The following is a 20,639-nucleotide window of genomic DNA, read 5'->3' as shown; positions in this document are numbered from 1 at the left end:
AGGGACGGGGCTGTGCTTTGCTCAGCACAGGCTGGTACCTGCCATTCCTTTCAGTACACGTCTGATCCTCCCAGGAGGGGCTTCTCCCCAGTTCTGCATAAGATCTTGGCCATTTCTCCACCGTTCCCTTTCCTGCTGGGTCTCACTGTTGTCCCTACCTTTACCCCTTTACACACACACACTTCTCCTGGACACAGCGGGAGGTGCGGGAGGCACAGTAGGAAGCCTGTCTGGGGTCTGCTGTCTCGTCTCACTGGGGCTGAGACCCAGCGAAGTTGGCCCTAAGGGCCCATCCTTTGAGCTGATGCTTGGAGAACGGATAGAATTTGCCCGAGAGAGAGGTGTTGCCAGAGACGGGGAGACGTGAGGAGGGGGTGGCTGGAGCAGACAGTCCATTGAAGGCCGCAGAAGACAAGCCTGAAGAGATGCTGAGGGCAGTGGAGGAGCCGGGATGGAGTTCATATCCCCTTACCCGCGCCCGGTGCTGCGCTGCTGGACCACAGAAGTGAATCAGATGTGAGCCCCTGCCCTGGGGCTAATGGCGGTGGTGATAGTAGCTGACCAGTGACTGTGAGCTGGGCACTCAGCCTGAATTATCTCATTGAGTTCTCACAGCACAAGATAAATACCCTTAGTATCCCTGGTTTATCCATAGGGAAATGATAGTTTTCTTGCCCAAGGCCTCCACACAGTTGAGTGACCAGAGCTGAGTCTGGATCTGGGCCCAAGGATCGTCTGTCTTAGTCAGCTCATGTTGCTATAACAAAATACCACAGACTGGGTGGCTTATAAACAACAGACACTTGTTTCTCACAGTTCTGGAGGCTGGAAGTCCAGGATCATGGCACTGGCAGACTTGGTGTTTGGTGAGGGCTTCCCGGTTCATAAATCATTATGTCCTCACTTGGTGGAAGAAGCGAGGGATCTCTTGGGCCTCTTTTGTAAGGGTGCCAATCCCATTCTTGAGGGCTTCACCCTCAGGACCTAATCACTTCTCAAAGGCCCACCTCCTAATACCATCACCTTGGGCATTAGGTGTTCAACATAAATGAATTGGGTGGGGGGATGGGCCACAAACTTTCAAACCATAGCAGATCTTTTTTAATATAAATTTATTTATTTAATTTATTTATTTTTGGCTGAGTTGGGTCTTCATTGTTGTGCGCGGGCTTTCTCCAGTTGCGGTGTGCAGGGGTTACACTTCGTTGTGGTGCGCGGGCTTCTCATTGCGGTGGCTTCTCTGTGGAGTACAGGCTCTAGGTGCACAGGCTTCAGTGGTTGTGGCACGTAGGCTCAGTAGTTGTGGCTTGCGGCTCTTGAGCGCAGGCTCAGTATTTGTGGAGCATGGGCTTAGTTGCTCCGTGGCATGTGGGATCTTCCTGGACCAGGGCTCGAACCCGTGTCCCCTGCATTGGCAGGAGGATTCTCAACCACTGTGCCACCCGGGAAGCCCCTATAGCAGATCTTAACTCCATATTTTATCACCTCCCAAAGGTTAGAGGTCTTTTCTACCTTGGGATGAAGGTATTCAGAAAAGACATGAGAAAGGAGAAGATGCTGAGTCTTAAGGGACAAGTAGGGTGGATCAGGTGGGTGGAGGTGGGGGAGACCGTTAGAGACAGAAGGAGCAGCATCAGCAAAAGAATGGAGTCATGAATCAGCAGATGTGGACTTAAGACGGGCTGAAATGAAAGCTGGAGCAGCAGGCAGGGTTACTGGCTAAAAAACTCTGATCTCCTGTGGGCAGTGGTGATGTGATCCGGTTTGTATATAGAAAGATCGTTCTGGCAGAGAGCAGAAAGTGGTTTGGGAGGCAGAGGTGGCCCATTCTGGGCACTCATTTTGGGTGAATGGAACTCAACAATTATTTTGTACTTTTCCAGTCACTCTACTGGGCTCTGGGGGCAGTCAGTGGCCAACAAGACAGACACTGTACATGGCCTCATTATAATAGTCAGTTTGAAAGATGATGAGACCTGGGCTTTAGGTGGTAGCAGTGGGCTTGGGAGGAAAGGATGGGTCCGTGGGATTCTATAGAAAATAGAATCGAAATGACCCAGATGACCAGTAGGACAGAATGGGCTGGAGAGATGAAGAGGGATGCAAAGTCGATTCCCAGGCTTCTGGTTTAGAAGATGGAGTGGACAGCAGAGGTTAAGGAACACAGAAGGAGGAGCAGATCTGGGGGAACCAGAAACAACTGAGATGTCCCACAACAGAGGGGTTGCTTACATAGGCTATGGGACATCCCTGGGACATCTCTCCAGCCTACAGGGTTGGTTTGTGACTTTCTCCAGCAGTACTCAGGAGCCCAGTTGTAAGGGTGGGAAAGGTGGATGTATGCGTTGATCTAAGTTCATGGTTCCCCTGGGCTAGGACAATAGAATGATAAGGGGCAGGGAGTTGAGGGTGCCCACGAGAGAGTGGCTGAAGCGATATACTCAAGGGACTAGACCAGGGAGGGCTCATGTACTGAACAGAAGGGCAGGGCTGGGAACTAGAGGAAGGGAGAGAGGTAGAAGGAGAGGAATTTGTGGCCCTGGAGTAGACCCTGGGGTGTCAGGTTTCAGAGCTGATGCCTTTCCAATCCGGTACTGAGATCCCTCAGGGAAGAATCATCCCATTCTGCAATTAAAGAACTGAAGCTTAGAGAGCTTGTCACCTGCCCAAAGTCACCCAACTCCAATTGTGGCAGAACTGGGGTTGGAGTGTTGTTTCTGCTCTGCCGTACTAGCTCACATTCTGTCTTTATTTTTCAGGTTCACTTTAGAACAGTTGACTGAGAGCGAGGAAGTTCAACAGAAGGGAAAGGAGGCGAGCCCAGCAGAGCAGATAGGAGAGAGAGGGCAGGCTCCTCCTGGGCCCCTCAGTAGCGGCGAAGGGGAGGGGTACTGCTGGGCCATTGGGTCTTCCTCATGGCCCAAGACCCACCCCCCCGCCCAAGGCCAGAACAGCACAGCCCAGTGCCCCACGCCCTGTGCCCCGCCCTGCAGCTCACTTGGTATCCTCCATCCACACTGGCCCCACTGTGTGCTCACTGCGCCCTACCATGTACCTTGCCTCTGCCACACATCCTGTGTCCCCAGCACCCACCAGGTCATTTGTCCTCCAGCCGTGTTTGTTCCCCATGCCCCAGGCTCCCTGTACATACCTTATGCCCCCCACCTTGTTTCTCATTAGCCTGTACACACTTTGGGTCCCCACCACTCACCCAGTCCCATCACAAACTGTGTGCCCACTCACGCCCACTTGTGCTGTGTCTACAGAGCGCGTCAGATGGCTTCTGGAAATCTGTGGCCACTCGGGTACCCAAGGAACCCCCTGAGATTCGCATCCTCAACCCATATTTCATCCAGGAAGCCGCCTTCACCCTCATCGGACTGCCTTTCAACAATGGCCTCATGGGCCGCGGGGTGAGATGTCTGGCTCCTGGGAGAGGGAGAAGGGGACCTGGGCCAGAGGTACCTTGGGAAGGAAGGACAGGGCGGCAGGGTGGGGACAGAGGATTGAGTTCTCAGGAGCAGAGCTCAGCTCTGGAGAGCTTCGCCGAGGGTCTCGGCCTCACTCTGCACCCCCTTCCCCTCCATCCAGAACATCCCAACCCTCGGCAGTGTGGCAGTGACCATGGCACTACACGGCTGTGATGAGGTGGCAGTTGCAGGCTTCGGCTACGACATGAGCACACCCAATGCACCCCTGCACTACTATGAGACCGTGCGCATGGCAGCCATCAAAGAGGTGCAGGGCTGGGCGGGGGGCAGTCCCTGGGCAGGACGAGGGAGGGGTCAGTGCCAGCGCAAAGGACAGACTCTGACTGTGTGTGTACAAAAGAATGGTCAAGGGATGAGCCAGCTTCGGGTCTGGCTGCTCAGAGCTCCCTGGAAGGCCCTGCCCCACCCTCAGCTAAGTTGGGTCACCAGGCATCCATCCCTGCCTGCAGGCCTCTGACCGCCAAGCATCCTTCTCCCTGAACTTCCCCTCCTTGGCCCTCTCCTTGTCCTGGTCCAGCCCCTGCCTCCTCCTTGCTGCTCCCCAGCCATCACATGCCCATCTTGGAGCAAGCTCACAGCCCTCCTCTGCTTCAATTCTCCTCTTCCCTCAGAGGACCTCCTCACCCCCTCAAACAACCCACAGACATTACCTCTCTGTGCCAGGATGCCCCCATACCTCCTCCACCCTTCCCCATGGCCAAGCACTAAAGCTTTCTAGCACCCAGAGTTGCTTCCCGGGTGATTCATATGTTCAGGTACCTTAAGTTCTCCCAGTCAGCTAGCCTCTCCTGGCACCTGTCCCTTCACAGCAAGAGCCCATGTGGAAAATCCAGACACCTCTTATAGCACCCTTTGCTTCTACCACTCATCTCCCGCTGCTCCCAGCCTGGACCCTGGGCATCTGGGGCTTGTGCTTTGAGCAGCTTCTCTACTCCTGCATCTGGGTGGCGGGGGTTGTTAGTGTCAATCTCCCGGAGTCCGAGCAGACTCACAGTTCAGCCAGCTCTCGTCCCTGCTCATCAGTCTCTCACATGCCCGTCTCCAACCCCATTGCACTGTTCAGGCCTTATGCTCCCCAAAGCTCCCTCCCTCCCTCCCCTCCTCCACCTCCTCCACTGTGAGAAAACTGGAGAAAACTGCAGCCCCCGGGGTGCTCTGCCCCTTTGCCCACCTCACTCCCACTCACCCTTTGCCCCTCGCAGCCTGGCTTCCCCCTTCACCTAACATGCCTCCCACCAAGGTCACCAGTGACTCAAGGCTGCCGAGTCCAAGGGACACGCATCAGTCAGTCCCGTCTTTTCTGATCGCTCTGAAACACTTTCTGTGTTGACCGGCCCTTCCTGAGACACTCTCCTGCTTAGACTCTGAGTCGGTCATTTCAGTGCTCCTCCTGTTTCCCTCACCAGGCTCTCTCATTCTCTTCCTCCGTGTCCTGGATTTCCGTGTCCTGGTGCATCCCGTAAGAGTCAGCATTCGCTAGGGCTCCATCCTAGATAGTCTTCTCTTCTCACTCCACATGTTTCCCAGGAGATTCACATCCGCATCCTTGGCTTCCGTTCCCATCCATATTGTCTTAGGCTTTTTGGGTTCATTCAGGCGGGCTCGAGTAATTGCGAGTTATTTCAAGGAAATAAGAGAGACTTGGGAATCTCATGAGAAGACAGAAATAGCCTTACAGCTGGGCCTCCTGTTGCCTGGAATGGGGTTCAGGAGTGGGAAGCTCATCTTGGGTCCAGGAGAGCCCCTGACCTGTCTTAGCCCCTCAGCAGTGGCTCCAGCCTTGCCTCATTTTCCCCAGGACCCTGGTGGTCTCTCTGTCTCTGCCTCTCTTCACATATCTTCTTGCTGCTTCGTCCCCTGCCAGCACCCACTCCAAACTGCTCTCACTGCTTTTACCTGCCCCTTGGCTTCTGTTTACTCCTATATTTGGTCTCTTACATATTCCTTTTATATAAACTTTATGTAAAAGTTTTAGGCAGAAGGTGAGAGGCCGCAGACATAGGCAGTAGCCAGATCATGAAGGGCTTTCTCTGCCACGGTAAGGAGCGTGGACTTTGCTCTGAAGGCAGGAGGGAGCCGTGGACCAGTTTTAGGCTGTAGATTAGCATGTAGTAGGGTCAGTGTGGCTGCAGCATGACCTAGAGGGTTCCAGGCAAGAACAGAAACCAGTTGGGACACTGTCTCAGCAGTCTAGGCAAGAGATGAAGGATCCTACACTGGAACTGTTCAGTGATGATGGGAAGACAGAGGTAAGAAATGGTTAGGATTTTAAATCAGCAAGGCCTGGAGGTGGCTTCCATGCAGGAATGAGGTGGAAGGACACCGCCTTCCCTGATGTGCGCCAGTGGAGGCTGTTCCCTTTCTGCCACCTGCCCCATCTCAGTTGTCAGGCCATTGCCCCCGCACCCCTTCCTCATCCTGTAGAACCGTCTGGCTCTGAGGCTCACGGCATCTGCTGCACCACCTCCTTGTGGAGTGCTGAGTGCTGGTGATGAAATCAAATGGCCTGGGTTCAGAGCCTGGCTCTGTACCTTCCTTTCCTTATCAATACAAGGGGTAATGTTAGGTCTGGGAAAGAGTCGATGTGATCATGTATAGAAGAGGCCTGGCCATGGTAAGCGCCCATACGTGTTAGCCACTGTTATTAATATTAATGTTTTCACCCCTACTTACTCTTGTTACCTCTCAGCACCCTAGGGAAGTCACCGAAATGCTGTTGCTTTGGTGTAGGGTCCCTGTTGTCACCTCGGGGTGTCTTCAGAAGGCAAGTGAACCATCCCGTGCCCTGGCCCCACCGTTGCTTCACCTCCACCCAACTGATCAGTGCATTCTCCAGGCCCAGTGAGAGCCTGGGGATGTGAAGACAGTGGGGCGAGGACCGAATGCTGGCGGAATATGTGAGGGGTGTCAGAGGCGTTCATAAAGGAGGAGAGGACTTCCATGGCAGTCCAGTGGTTAAGACTCCACACTTCCAATGCAGGGGGCGCTGGTTTGATCCCTGGTCGGGGAACTAAGATCCCACATGCTGCACAGCGTGCCCCCAAAATTAAAACAAAACAAAACAAAATACATAAAGGAGGAGAGAGAGTAGAGAAGGATTAGAAGTTGCAGGGTTGGGGAATTCTCTTGGTGGTCCAGTGGTTAAGACTCTGCGCTTTCACTGCTGACTAACATCTTGTAAGCTGTGCGGCGTGGCCAAAAAAAAATGAAGATGCAGGGTCGTGGAGACCAAAGGAGGGAGTGCCTACAATGTCCAGCACTGCAAGGAAGTCCCAGGAGATGTGTGCTGAGAAGTGGCCGTCAGATGTACCAGCCCCGAGGGACTGAGCAGTAGCCAGAGGGTGAAGTGGGCTCACACAGGAGTCTGCCATGGGAGGGAAATCTGGGCTGGAAATGAGGATCTGTGGGTTGTGAGCACAGCTGCTTGTTCAGATACAGGGGAGGCACGGATGAGGTTTCCCAGGGAGATGACAGAGGAGGACGTGCGATGGTCAGGGCAGAACCCTGGGGGCACAGAGATAAAGATGGGAAAAGAGCTGTGAGAAGGAAGGCTCCTCTGCGAGCATGGTCTCTGCATCCAGAGTCAGGGGTCCTGGTGAGGCTCCCAGAATCCTGCCCCAGCCCGTGGACAATGCAGGCGGCATAGTGAGGAGAACACTGTAAGCTCCTGTGCTGTGTGCACCGGGGAGAGATTGGGAAAAGAGCGCCAGAGAGGCAGTGTTGCCTGGTCCAAGAGAGAGATGCATCCAGGCAGACTTTTTTGTTTACTCTGTTATTACGAACTTTGTCAAACATATTCAAAGTACAGAGAGTAAAATAATGCACTCCCATATGTACTGTCACCTCCCTCCCCCAGGTATCAACATGCGGCCAGTGTCGCTCAATCTGCTCTTCCTCTCATGCCTCCCCTCCCCGCCGGCTATTGGGAAAGAAGTCTCAGACATCGTATCATTCCAGCCATAAACATTTCAGTAAATTTCTCTAAAAGATAAGGATGATTTTTTTCAATATTATACCATTATCACACCTGGAAATTTAACAATAATTCCTTGATATAATCAGATACCCAGTCCTCTGCTGACCTTTCAACCCTCAGGGACTCCCAGTGGGTGTTCTTGAAACTGACCCATCAGATTGGTTACTTCTTCCTGGGGAGTGATGCAGGCATGGGTTAAGTAAAGAGCTGTATGAGTTTCTGTGCTCGCTTGGGTCCTGGCCCTGCCATTCTTCCATGCCTCCATTTTCTTACCTGGAAAATCTAATTTCATTCAACACATATGTACCGAGCACCTACTCTGTGCCAATCAGTCCCTGCCTTCAAAGACAGACACTGAGCCAGATGTTTGAATCTTCAAGGAATGAGGGTGAGTCACCCAGTGGTCTGCAACAAGGACGGGCAGTTTGCAGACGGCTGAGGATAATGCCAGGAGCCAAAGGAGCCAGAGGCCCAAGGGAGTACACAGGGACAGTTGTGTAGATGCAGCAACAAAGAGTGAGGAAGAGCCTGCCACCTCCAGGCACCATGAGTGTGGATGTGAGGGAAGAAAGAGTGTGTCTGGGGGATGCTGTCCTTGGGGGCAGCCAGGTTTGTGGTTAGCACAGGAAGTTGAAGGGGGTGTTCAATGAGGAATATAGGGGATTTTGCCCAAGTTTCAGACTGAAAAGATTTGGAAGGTTGGAGGAGGTTGACTGGGTCGGGTAAGGACCAGATAAGAGCTGTTAAGTTCTCTACACCGGTAAATAGTGGCTGTGAACATCCTAGGGTGAGCCTCAGCGCTGATGGATGCAGCAGAGCGGTCAGCTGTGTCCAAACTGTGACAAGGCCATTGGCTTTTGTTGTTCCTTTATTCATTCAATCCTGTTTCATTCTTTGAGAGACTCAGTCATCACAGCTTCCTGGTGAGAGTACTGGGGAAAGGAGAGAACCTGAGCCTGGGTGCAGTCTTCCCCAGGAAAGCCCTGGAAGGCAGCGTCTTCCCTGCAATTTTCATATTAACCGTAAGATGAGCCTGTGGCCCCTTGGCTCCTCTGGTCTGAGAGGCAGGATTTCATCAGCTGCCCCCAGGCCTGGAGAGTGGATTGCAGCAGGCCAGAGAATGACTACGCCACCCCACACGGTTCCCTTTCCAGCAGGGCCCAACCCCAGGCCTGGGCCGGACCTAAGTGACTCACATTGCCTGACCTCAGGGTTCCTAGGACCTAGGGGCCCGGAGAAGCCGCCGGGCAAGGACAGGTGGAAGGAGTGAGAACAAGGTTGGAAAGCCTACATCTCTAAGACTTGGAAGAAGTTAAGAGGCCGGGGAAAGGGGTTAGAAGGTTATTTTCTCCAGGTCCTGGGAAGGGAGGAAGGTGAGCTGTGGCACCTCTAGGGCAGACCTCCCACAGTCAGAGCATCGGAGGGTGGTGGTCGGAAGAGGGCATGGAGCCCTGGGAACCTGTGTTCTAGCAGGGCCACATCCCAGCAGCCACCTGGGCTGCCCAGCTGACCACTGCTCCATCTTTCCTTTCAGTCCTGGACGCACAACATTCAGCGAGAGAAAGAGTTTCTGCGGAAGCTGGTGAAAGCGCATGTCATAACTGACCTAACCAGTGGCATCTGAGGCGGACCCAGCACGTGGCCACAGAAGTCCAGCCACCGCCACCTGCCCACTTCATTGGCCTCGGTCTGGCTCCTCCTGAGAGGTGTGGGAGCCTTCAGACCCAGAGAAGGACAGTGCCAAGTGGCCCCAGGGGTGGTGAGGCCCTGGTGGGGCAACCAGAGCTGTGTCTGCTCAGAGGCCAGCCTCAGAGACCAGCACTAGGCCTCACTCTCAGCCTGGGTCCTTGAAGCCAGAGGGCCAGGAGGCCACTGGCCATGCCCAGCGGGCCCAGCATGCAGGAGGCAGACATTAGGCAGCAGGGCTGCTGCCAGAATCATTTCTCCAATCAGTGTTCGGTGTATTATCATTTTGTGAATTTGGGGTGGGGGGAGGGTAGGGATAATTTATTTTTCAATAAGGCTGGAGATGTCAAGTTTGGTCTACTGACCGTGCAGAAGACCCACTAAAGGGCCCCTCAGGCAGTGGTACCAATGGGCTCCCTGTAGAGTGGGAGTGCCAGGACTAGCCTGTGCCCTGCTCTGGGGCTACAGGGAGATGGGCAGGGTTTCAGGCCAGTCCCCTCCAGCTCATGACACTGTTTGGCCTTTCTTGGGGAGCAGATGGGATAGTCCCACTCAGCAGCCCCCAGCTGTCCCACAGGGAAACCCTGGAGCCATCCTTTAAGCCAACAAGACGCCCCTGGGCTTGAGTGGAGAGAACTTCAGAGCTCGGGCAGTGAGGCCTGGCCCAACCTGATGGGAATGCCCCTCCCTCCCCAACTGCAGCCGACCCACAGGACCGTGCCCCAGGCCTGGAGTGACCAACTTGGCAGCTGTTCTGGGTTTCAGCAGTGAGACTGCCAGGTCCTTGGGTTCTGCCTTTAGCCTGGACCAGAGGGAAGTGAGGCTCAAGGACCTCACCCAGGCTGTGGCAGCCATCCTGAGCAGCCATCTTGGAAGCAATAAAGCTCTTCCCTGAACCTGGCCGCCTCTTGCTTTCTCTGACTTTCCTGGAAGAAACAGGAACCCTGGGGCCTCAGCAAGTATGCTAAACCCAACGGCCATCTCTCCAGCCCTCCTGGGTCTCTTTCATTTCTCATGTTAGCTGCAGGACCTGGGTAGCCACCTAGGGGCCTTCTGGAGCCTCTCCTGTCCTATAGCTGTCCTGCACCCTCTTTGCCTTAAGAGAGGCAGTCCAGGGGCATCAGGACATGCCCCAGAATCTACCCTGCTGCCTCCTACAGGAGTCAGAGTTCAGGGGATTGAAGCACCAGCCCGTGCACAGTGCCTCTGGGTCACCACAGTCCCAGCACTACAGGGACAGAGGTTCCTGCAAGCACAGGAAAGTTGCACGGCCAAGCCCCCAGCACACAGACCTAAACCACTCCCGGCAGCTCTGCTGAGCCCTGGAAAGACATCCCTCCCCCTTAGCACACAGGCACCCGGTCTCCCCTCAGGACCCCTCTTTCTGCACAGAACAGGAAGGCGCAGCCCATCTCTAGGCCCCCTATGGCAAACATTATTTTATTATTATTATTTTTAAAATTTATTTTATTTTTATTTATTTTTGGCTGAGTTGGGTCTTTGTTGCTGCGAGCGGGCTTTTCTCTAGTTGTGGCGAGCAGGGGCTACTCTTCTTTCAGGTGCGCGGGCTTCTCATTGCGGTGGCTTCTCTTGTTGCGGAGCACGGGCTCTAGGCGTGCGGGCTCAGTAGTTGTGGCTCACGGGCTTAGTTGCTCTGCTGCATGTGGGATCTTCCCGGGCCAGGGCTCGAACCCATGTCCCCTGCATTGGTCTTAACCACTGCACCACCAGGGAAGCCCCTCTGGCAAACATTAGAAAGGACATCCCAACCTTACCCCCTAGAGCCCTGGAATCTGCTCTCTCCCTTCCCCAGCATTCCCAGGCAGACCTGAGAAAGGCCAACGCACTCCTGCCCCTGAGGCCATAGGCCTGGGGGTGAGCTTCCTGCCAGAGCTGCCACGTGGCAACAGGTGGGGCTGACTGGCCCCGTCACCTCTTACCTGACATCCCAATTCAAGTGCCATTCCCTTTTGACTATCCCGCATGCCCCTTTACTGCTGTGCTTCGTGCTCAGACAGAAGCCCCCTCAGCCGAGGGGAAAGTGAGGCTCTGACTGAGGGACAGGGAGACCCAGAAACTCCCTTCGATTCTGCTGGAAACAAGGCCACTATGATGCAAACTCCAATGCTTCCTGTGTCCTACTACATGAATGGCGCCCCCTGGAGCTGTGCAGGGCATAGGCTGCATGCCAGCAAGCAGCAGCCCTGGCTGATAAAACCCTGGGGCAGAACCTACCCCCCAGGGCAGCCGGCTTGGGGAGGCAGCAGAACACAGAGCTGTTCACCGCCTGGCCTCCTGTCCCACAGGGGTCCTGCCGAGCCTGGGACAGTCAGGCTTCTAGTCCCCACCACTACATATTAACTGCCTTCCCCAAAGCTGTGGTTCGCCTGGCCATACACCAGAATCACCTGTGCAGATGTGGAAAACTGCACATGCCCGTTCTGATTCAGGTCTGGGGTGAGGCCCAGACTCAGGTAGTTTTAAAAGGTCCACAGGTGGTTCAGATGCGCAGCCAGGGTACAGCTGGTCCACACATGTTCCCTGAGCACTATCAGCTTCACCCACGGCTTCCAATTGTCAGTTGGTCAACGATTCCCAAATTGCCATCTCCAGCCCAGCTCTCTTGGCTTTGCTCCAGGCTACAAACTCAGTCACTTCCTGAACATGTCCACAGGTCCCTCCAGCCTGGCACGTCCAACACTGAACTGGTGAGCTCCTGCCCCCAACCTACCCCTCCTCAGGAGCCCCAGCTGCCAGAATGCATCCCCTCCTCCTGGTCACCCAGGCTAAAGGCATGCCATCCTACTTCCTCACCCCATCCAATCAGGCACCAACTGAGTTTTCAAAAAGGTGTGTTCCTGAAAGAGCGCACAAGGCCCCGCACTCTCCCCACAATTCAGCTTCAGAATCCTCTCTCCCCCAGCAGCCTCCTGACTACCTCCAAACCATCCTCCCCAACACAGCCAGAGCCAGCCACTGAAGTGCACGTTGGATCACACCATTCTCCTGCCTGAAACCCTTCAGTGGTCCCCAGTATCACTGGGATGAAGTCCAGACTCCCTATTAGGACACACAGGATCTGGCCTTTCCTTACCTCTATCCATGTTACCCATCCAACCTCCATCCCACCCACCAGCCGAACTGCCATAATTAGGCATCTGAAATACTAGCCTCCAGCTCCCACCTCAAGCCTCAGTGCAAAAGTTCCTCCTCCGGGACCCTCCCCTTCTTCAGCCCCCGGCACCCACTCCTACCAGCGCCGCTGTGCCAGTTGAGCCGCGGTGTTTGCAGGTGTGTCTGTACTCCAAGCCCCAGGCGGCAGCGGAGGGGAGCGGCGGGACCACGGGACCGCAGGAGCCGGGTCAGACCGTGAAAGCCCCAGCGCAGTCAGTGCCTCTCGGACTCAAAGAATGCAGTGGGTCTGTTGAGAGAAGAAACTAGCGGTGGATCAGAGAGAGCAGCTAGTGCAGAGCAGCCAGCCAGGACGGCGGGAACCCGAAGGCCGGTGGGCCAAGGCAGGGACCGGCCTGTCCCCTCCCTCTCCCGCCCTCTGCCTGGCCTCCCAACTCCCTACTCCCAGTGTCTACAAACTCCGAACACTCAGTGTCCATGCCGCTGCACCGCCTGGGTTCTCCACTCTGTCCTGGGGGCCCTTCCCAGCATCTCCTCCCCGCCCCACCTCGGGGGACCTAGTGGAGCCAGGGGGACCAGATTCCAGAGGGTGGAATGGCCAGGTGAGCCCTGAAAGGTGGGGCGGGGCGGGGGGTGCTCGGGCCCCACCCCAGGATCCGGTGACGCCGGGGCTGGAATTTGACACCGGACGGCGGCGGGCATGAGGCTGCTGAGGGATGGAGTTGGGCCCAGCCCCCAGACACGGTCCACGGGCTCCACCAGCAGCAGGTCCCTCAGGTCCCAGCCCTCGCTGTGTCCCAGACCCAGAGCCCTGCACTTGCGGTAAGCTGACCTGTTTGCCCACCTCTCATCCCAGCCCAGGGGCTAGAGGGAGGGGCCAGGGTCGTCCCCCTCCATTCCTTTCTTACATCCTCCCTCTCCTGGGCCTGCTGCGCAGCTCTCCGCCCCTCCCAGCCCCCCGCAGTCCCTCCTGTCGCTTGTTGGACTGTGCTAGCCCTGCTGGCCCGCTGTAACGTGAGGCTCCCGCTGCTGCTACAGGGCTCAGACTGGCTGCCAAGCTTTTGGCTAAAAGGGGCACTGCCAGGTGCACAGCCCTGGGCATGAGCCTTTTGAGCTGCAAGGGAAAGCCCAGCACTGATCCCAGGAAAGCTGCCTAGAAGAACACGACACAGAACCCCCGTGGTGAGTATCGGGGCTGGTAGATGGGGAGGAGAGGCAAGGGCTGGAGGACCAAGTGGCCCCAGATTGCCGGGAGGGATACGTAGGGCCTGAGCTGCCTACGTCCCAAGAGACCTGCTCCTGGGCTCCCCCTAGTGCAGAGGGCCTTTAACCCTGCCTTGCCGGGCTTTCCCTCCATCAGTGAGAACAGTCACTAGCCTGGCTCCTCAGGCCCGTATTCCGTTAGTGGAGCACACCTGGCCCTGGAGGACCTCACCAGGGAGGACCAGCCCACAGGTATGCAGACATTCTGTGTGCTCGGGGGTCGGGGTGGAGGTGACTGCTGGGACCAAAGAGCAGACCAGCTAGTGAGGGCTCATGAGGCTCCAGAGAGGTGTCTGGGAGTGCCAGGTAATGTGGGCTCACAAAACCTGGTGGGACTCTGAAAGCCCAGCTCGGCTCAGGAAGGATGGTTTGTGGGGGAAACTTCTAGGAGCAGGGCCAGGCTGCCAGATCCAGGGGAAGCTGGAAGGCGTACAGACCTGGACCAGCTCTCAGGGTGGCTAAGCTCTCAGAGACCAGTCTCCTGTAGAAGCAACTCCAGGGAGTTGCTGGGGCCTGAGTCTAGCTGAAGGTAGGGGAAAAGCCCACCCCCGGTTTGAGTCCACAAGCTTGGCAAATGCTACCCCCTGGTGGCCATACGGAGCCATGGCCCAGGCCTCATGTTCCTAGAGGGCTCATCACCCTCCACCATCTGCTGGGTGGGCAGCACAGGCTGAAGCCTGGGCCTCACTGTCATCAGATAACTCAGGTCAACCAGCAAGCACCCTCATTTTTCCCCAGGCCACAGCTTCCTCCTCCGTGGCATGGAGAGAAGGCTCTTTGTGAGATCAAGGGTGTCCAGCTGCTCCCTCCTCCAGCCCTGCAGCACAGAGCAGGAAGGTCCCCTTCCCTGCACGGCTGCCTGGGTCTACCCTTGTGACCTTAGATAACTGCTGAGCTTTTCCGAGCCTTGTTTGCTCATCTGGAAAATGGGGATAATACCATTTACCTCATGGAGTTGTGAGGTCTGAAAGAGGGAACAGGTGCAAAGCACCACAAAATAGGTTCTCGATGCAGCCACTTCTGGGTTGAGCCCAGCTGCCCTGGCCCCTTGTTCCTCATCTGGAGAAGATGAAATGGAGAGATGACCTGCTCAAAGGATAACTCATCTCTCAATGTTCCAAGCTGCCTCAAGAGAAGGGTGGGGGAGTTCCTGGTGTTGACAGAGATGGAGCCTGGACGTGGAGGCCCTTCTGTGCTGCCCCTCTGGCCCCGGCCTAAGCGGCAGGTGAGTGGTTCTCCCAGTAACTCCCACCTGGTATTGAAGAAAGGTGGCTTGACTAGGGAGGGAGAGCAGGGCTCCCTGGGCAGGTGTCAGAAGTAGGTGGGGGAATGGTCAGGGAGGGGCCCGGAGGAAGGAGGAAGGTCAATGCCCTCCGGTGGTGATTCCTTCCCCGGGCTCCCCGGGGCAGCTGATCCATTATCCTCCAACCCGAGCCCTTCCATCCGGCCCCAGCCCCTCCCTGCGCCCACCAGGGTTTCCTCCTCCCCACTGAGGCTCCACCTCGTCTCTCCGAGCAGCCTGCCCTGTGGCCTACCCTGGCCGCTCTGGCCCTGCTGAGCAGCATCGCCGAGGGCGAGGCCTCCCTGGGCCCCGCGCCCAGCAGCCCGGTCCCCCGAGAAGGCCCCGCGCCGGCCCCGGAGCCTCCCGCGGGTCCCCTGCCTGGTAGGTGAGAGGGCGAGGGCACGGGAAGGGGCGGGCTGGCCGGGGACCCGCGCGTGACTGCGTCTCGTTCCAGGGGGCCGCGCGGCCGGTCTGTGCGGCGGAAGAGCCCGGCGGCCGCCGCCCCCGCCGCCCGCGCCCTCACCCGCTGCCCCCCGAGGGCCCCGCGCTGCGCGGGCTGGGGGCCGGGGCGGCCGCGGGAGCCGGGTGAGCCGCGCGCGGGCCGCGGGGGCGCGGGGCTGCCGCCTGCGCTCTCAGCTGGTGCCGGTGCGCGCGCTCGGCTTGGGCCACCACTCGGACGAGCTGGTGCGTTTCCGCTTCTGCAGCGGCTCCTGCCGCCGCGCGCGCTCCCCGCATGACCTCAGTCTGGCCAGCCTGCTGGGCGCCGGGGCCCTGCGGCCGCCCCCCGGCTCGCAGCCCGTCAGCCAGCCCTGCTGCCGACCCACGCGCTACGAGGCCGTCTCCTTCATGGACGTCAACAGCACCTGGAGGACCGTGGACCGCCTCTCGGCCACTGCCTGCGGTTGTCTGGGCTGAGGGCTCACTCCGAGGGTGTGCGGACGCACTCTTACCTGTGGGCCTAACTGCCTGGGACCAGCCGGGGGCCTTGGCCGGAGACGGAGGCTTTGGCCGAGTGAGTGACGGACATCAGCCCTGCGGAGATAGAGGCACGACTGACCAGAGGCCCCAGGGCTCTCACCCTGCCGGCCTCAGCCCTGCAGACCCCAGAAACCTCAGCTGTGGAGACCCCAGGACCCACTGCTCACAGACGCTGGCACTGACCAGGCCATGGACCCAGGACTCTTCCTCTGCAGAACCCAGATGTGTCAGGTCGCAGCCTCAGCCCAGGCCTGGGGGGACAGATCTGGAGACACATTGCAATTGTGTTGCTGCAGTGCCTGTGCTGGAGTGGGCCTTGGACTCACTCGTGGGAGCTGGACCCCTATTTATTACTTCTAAGTTATTTATTTACTTCTGTGGTTTGTCAGATCCTTTGCTGGGCTGTGGGGGCCGGATGGAGGTCACTCCCTGACCATCCCACTCACAACTTCAGGCTCACTCTGCAGTCATAGGCCTGGCCCGGGACTGCTTGCGCCCACCCAGCAGCTCTGGGAAATGAGGGGCATGGAACACAGGCAGAGTGAGTGACAAAGATGTGTTCACCAGTCCCAACAGGCCAGCCAGCTCACAACCCCTGCACAGTCCCCAGCGGTTGGAGCCTGGGGTTACTGGTGGAGAAAGCCATACCCTTGAGACCTCAGGCATGCTGCGGGCCTTGTTTCATGGTGAAGATGCAGAGAACCATACATTGCCCTACCCCACTGTCACTGATCAGAGTCCAGGGCACCCTGACAGGTGCATATACTGCCTGTGCTTGCAGATGGCCCAGCATGGGGAGCTCACCACCCACATTCCGTGAAACAGCCCAAGTCAAGTGATGAAGAGGCTGAGGGTGGGGAAGAGGGGGTGCAGTGGGAGACTGGTTTGGGGGGATGAAGCACAGAACATCATGGGGATAAGAAAGCAGGAAAAGACGGAGGGTGCCTAGAGACCTGCATCTTGGGTAACGAACAAGGATATTCACTTATTCATTCAACAGATATTTATTATTTTATGTCAGATGCTGGGTAGACAGCAGGGATACAGAAGTGAACCCATGATCTCTGCTCTTAAGCTTAAACCATGAGAGACAGACAATAAATAATTTACATAAATAATATTTAAATTAAGTTTGGCAAACAGTATGAAAAGGACAAGGAGCTAACAGGTGTACACTCATCTGGAAGGAAGAAGAGGTTAATGCTGACCCTGGCCTTCCACACTGTCCCCAAGTCATATCTAAGAAGTCAGTGCAATCCCTCTGAGCTTCTGTGTGTGTCCTGTGAAACTCTGTTTCCTGGGCCCAATGAATTTGTCCTACATGATTTTTTTCTTTGCAAATAAGATCAGGATATGTGTTTGGACGTGTGCTGGGTCTGAGGAACCATGGGACATCCAGAGGGGTCGTCAGGAGGCAGGTCTGGGCTGGAGATTGATTTGGCAGCTGTGAGGACAGAGGCAGTAGCTGCAGCCAGGGGTGCACGAGGCACCATGAGAGTGAGGCACGTTGAGGCTGGGATCCCTCAGGCATTTGACTGCATTAACCAAAATTCCTTCGAGCTGCCTAAGTGCCTGCCCGCTTTGGCACGGGGGCCCCCTTCTCCCAGGCTACAGTGAGGAGCTGGCATGGGCCCTCTGAGGGCTGTATGCATTCCGGGTCAAGGAGGAGAAACAGGTCTGTGCTTCCATTCTTGTGTTCACTGTCCCAGTTCTAGGTGCCCCCAAAACTTTGGTGCTCTCGTGCTGCCCTCGAACACCCCCTTGGCCCTTCTCTCTGCCTCCAAACTGATTCAGTATCTTCCGTCGCCAACCCCTACCTCCAGCCAAAGAAAATGGCAGCAGTGCCATACAGTTTGGAGACACCTCATGAAGCCCTGGGCCCTGGTCCTGGCTGGGGGTGAAAGGGGGGGGTTCTGTCAATTCCAGGGTCATTGCAACCAGGGATCCCCTGCTGGAAAGACTCGAAAGCCTGGCAGAGTCCTCAAACCCTCCAGGCCCTGCCCCTTAGTGGACATCTGTGCTCTCAGAGCCACTTACAGGAGATGGGTTGAAGCCACGTCTGACAAGGCTCAGAGAGAGAGCCAGGTCAGAACCCCAGCCAAAGGTGCTAGCTCTCAACACTCCCCAAATTGTCAGTCCTTGGGGAGTAGGGTCCCCCCAACTTAAGGCTGCATTCTGGGCCCCAGAGAGATTATGCCCGACAGCTTACAAAATTGTGGATGAAGCAGCAGCTTCTCCAAAAGGAACACATTCCCGCAAGAACTAGTCTCAATCTGCAGCTCACAATGAACCAAACCCCTCTTAAAAATAAACGAAGCTATTTTCCTCAAACAAGTTGCAGAGCTCCTCTTCTCTGCCTACAACTTAGCAGAGGTCACCAGGCACATGACCTCACCAGGTAGAGCACTTTTGCTCCTCGGGGGCCAGAGGTAGCTCTAGAATCTCCTTTTTTTTTTTGGCTGCACCACAAGGCTTCCAGGATCTTAGTTCCCCAACCTGGGATAGAACCCATGCGCCCTGCAGAGGAAGTGTGGAGTCCTAACCATTGGCCCGCCAGGGAGTTCCCTAGACTCTCCATTTTTGACTGTAGTCTGTTTCATATTTGCAAAATGACACTGCCCATTTGAATGATCTTCCCAGAACTAAGGTATGGTCTCCTCCAAAGGGGTGTCAAGTCACCACCTCTTGCAAGACAGAAAACTACAGATGGCTTTGAAATGTCAGCTTTTCCAGCTTCAGGGGTCACCCAAACATCCCTCTAGATTAGTTTCATCCAGGAATCAAGGTTCGGGGATCCATGCGCTCCTCCTGCCCCGGCCAATGGCGTTCCTCCTCTCTTGTCCAGGGATTGCCGCATTTCTCCCAGCTAGAGAGCCTGGCGACTGAGTGCATGTGGACTGGCTGCCTAACCGAGGCCTCATCTTGAAAAGGAAAGGTAGGGTAGAAAGCTGAGAGATCAGAGAAAAGATCTAAGAGAATTTGTGCCATGTGAGATCACTTTTCTTGTTCACAGGGGTGGTGCCTAACCTGTTGTGGAGTTGTACAGTCCTTACGGAAACTGATGAAAGCCAAGGATCCTCCCCACCTCCCACCTCACTGCTGAAAAAACCACCAATGTGTAAAGCTGGTGAACAATTTGAGGGAGCCCACAGGCTTTCCGAAGCTCATTCAGAGATTCCCTAGGAGTCCATGGCCCTTGAGCTTTCCTGCCCTGTTCTAGATACTGTTATTAATGTCCTCCTGCAGCTAGATTAATTCCTCTGTCTGTGCTCAGGTTCCCGTATCAGGGCTCTCTGTCTCCATTATTTACAAGCCTCCCTATTCTTCATCCTTTTTCTACTGAATGTCTTCTTTCCCTCTGCATTTAAAATCACTTGAATAATCACAGTATACAAAATGACACTGTGATTACGAATATATAAATATATAATCTACTTCCACCTCTCCTTCACTAAAAGAGCTCTTGCTGCGGTCCCTAGTGGCCTCATCATTACTCACCCCAAAGGCCACTTCTCAGCCTTTAGTCCTTTGGACTCTCAGGGGCGCCCAACTTTGTCAACCCTCTTGGAACACCTGTCTTCTCTTGCCTCTCCATTCCATACTCTCCTGGACTTTCTCCCACCCCTGCTCATTCTCAAACTCCTTTTGGGTTCCTTTTCCTTTCTTTGCCTCTTAAGTGTTCGTCAGGGCTCTGATATAGACCTTCCTTACCCATTTTACTTTCCCTGAGCAATATCACCAACTCCCATGGTTTCAGTTACCGCCTCCAGGCTGAGGATGCTCTCTCACTGTATCTCCAGCTTAACCTTTCTCCTAAGCTCTGTCTGTATCTCCAATACGTCTGTCTGCATAGCCTCAGAAACCTCAAACTGAACTTAGCCGCCCTAGATGTCTTCCGTTCATTCCTTCAGATGCTCTCTCCACCCTTCTCTACCTGCCCTAAGCCCCACGTCGATGAGCTTCCCTGCTCTCCAGCCTCCGAGCCTCCTCTAGGGTTCCCTCCCAAGTGAATGGCACCAACCTCCATCCACGGACACGAGTCCGAAACTTGGACAACAGCCTAGACTCCTTGAGCTTCGTCACTTCCCTCTTCCATTAGTTCTCAGATCCTTAGATCCTGCAAGCCCATCCCACTTTCTCTTTTCCCAGTGCTATTCTGTTGAAGTCTTCCTAATTTGTGGAATGGTTTATTGCTTATCCTCCTAACTGGTCTCTGTCTCCAGCCTCAACTCCCTCCAGTCATGCTCAGCCCTGTAGCCTTTTAACATTAATTGAGCCCTAACAGTAGTGCCTTGGGCCAGTCATAGGGATTCTGAGGTCAGCTAGAAAAATGTTCTACCATCAAGGAGACCAGAGTTGGAGGTGGAGGTGGGGGAAGGGCTGCCCGTTTGGCAAATAAAAACAGGACATCCAGTTAAACTGGAGTTTCAGATAAGCAATACTTACTTTTTTTAGAAAGTACATCTCATGCAACAATTGGGATATACTTATACAAAAAATGTTAATCTGCTATTCAAATTGAACTGGGTGTCCTGTATTTTTTCTGGCAACCCTAGGTGGGGGTAAACAAGTAAACAGAAAATGCAATCAACCTCCCTAAGTCCCTACTGTACCCAGTAGAAGTATGACTAGGGTACAGTTATGTATGTCAGGGTCGGGGAGGATTCTATACCCACAAAGGGAAAGGAATCATTTCTACCCAGATGGAAGGGGCAGAAGAGCCAGGAAAGTCCTTGTGAAGGAGGTGGTACTTGAACTGGGCCTTGAAAAATGAAATATTTGCACAAGGTGGATAAGGGGCATTGGGCCTGTAACTGGTTGTCCTTTATTG

General features: G+C 55.4%; 2 protein-coding genes across 10 annotated transcripts in view; both read left to right on the top strand.

The window, feature by feature from the left end:
- The window catches only part of ST3GAL3 (ST3 beta-galactoside alpha-2,3-sialyltransferase 3), a 216,409-nt gene extending 206,360 nt beyond the window's left edge, over nt 1-10,049 (top strand). For 5 of the 9 annotated variants that reach the window (XM_059082986.2, XM_059082994.2, XM_067009448.1 and 2 more), the window contains 3 exons: nt 3,267-3,413; nt 3,592-3,738; nt 9,002-10,049. In XM_059082986.2, coding sequence (XP_058938969.1) covers nt 3,267-3,413; nt 3,592-3,738; nt 9,002-9,091 — 384 coding nt within the window. In that variant the 3' untranslated portion in view covers nt 9,092-10,049. The remainder of the gene's footprint in view (nt 1-3,266; nt 3,414-3,591; nt 3,739-9,001) is intronic. The other 4 variants (XM_067009438.1, XM_067009444.1, XM_067009451.1 and 1 more) reach the window with 2 other exon arrangements.
- Nucleotides 10,050-14,696: 4,647 nt separating this feature from the next.
- On the top strand, nt 14,697-16,629 carry ARTN (artemin). Its single transcript, XM_059083151.2, has 3 exons — nt 14,697-14,773; nt 15,067-15,211; nt 15,285-16,629. Exons 1-3 carry the CDS (start codon nt 14,714-14,716, stop codon nt 15,743-15,745), a joined length of 666 nt encoding a protein of 221 aa, XP_058939134.1. The 5' UTR covers nt 14,697-14,713; the 3' UTR covers nt 15,746-16,629.
- The last annotated feature ends 4,010 nt before the right edge of the window (nt 16,630-20,639 follow it).

The sequence above is a fragment of the Kogia breviceps genome, chromosome 1 (genome assembly GCF_026419965.1).
Source record: "Kogia breviceps isolate mKogBre1 chromosome 1, mKogBre1 haplotype 1, whole genome shotgun sequence".
Classification (NCBI taxonomy): Eukaryota; Metazoa; Chordata; class Mammalia; order Artiodactyla; family Physeteridae; genus Kogia; species Kogia breviceps.
This window is presented reverse-complemented; position numbering and strand designations above follow the sequence as displayed.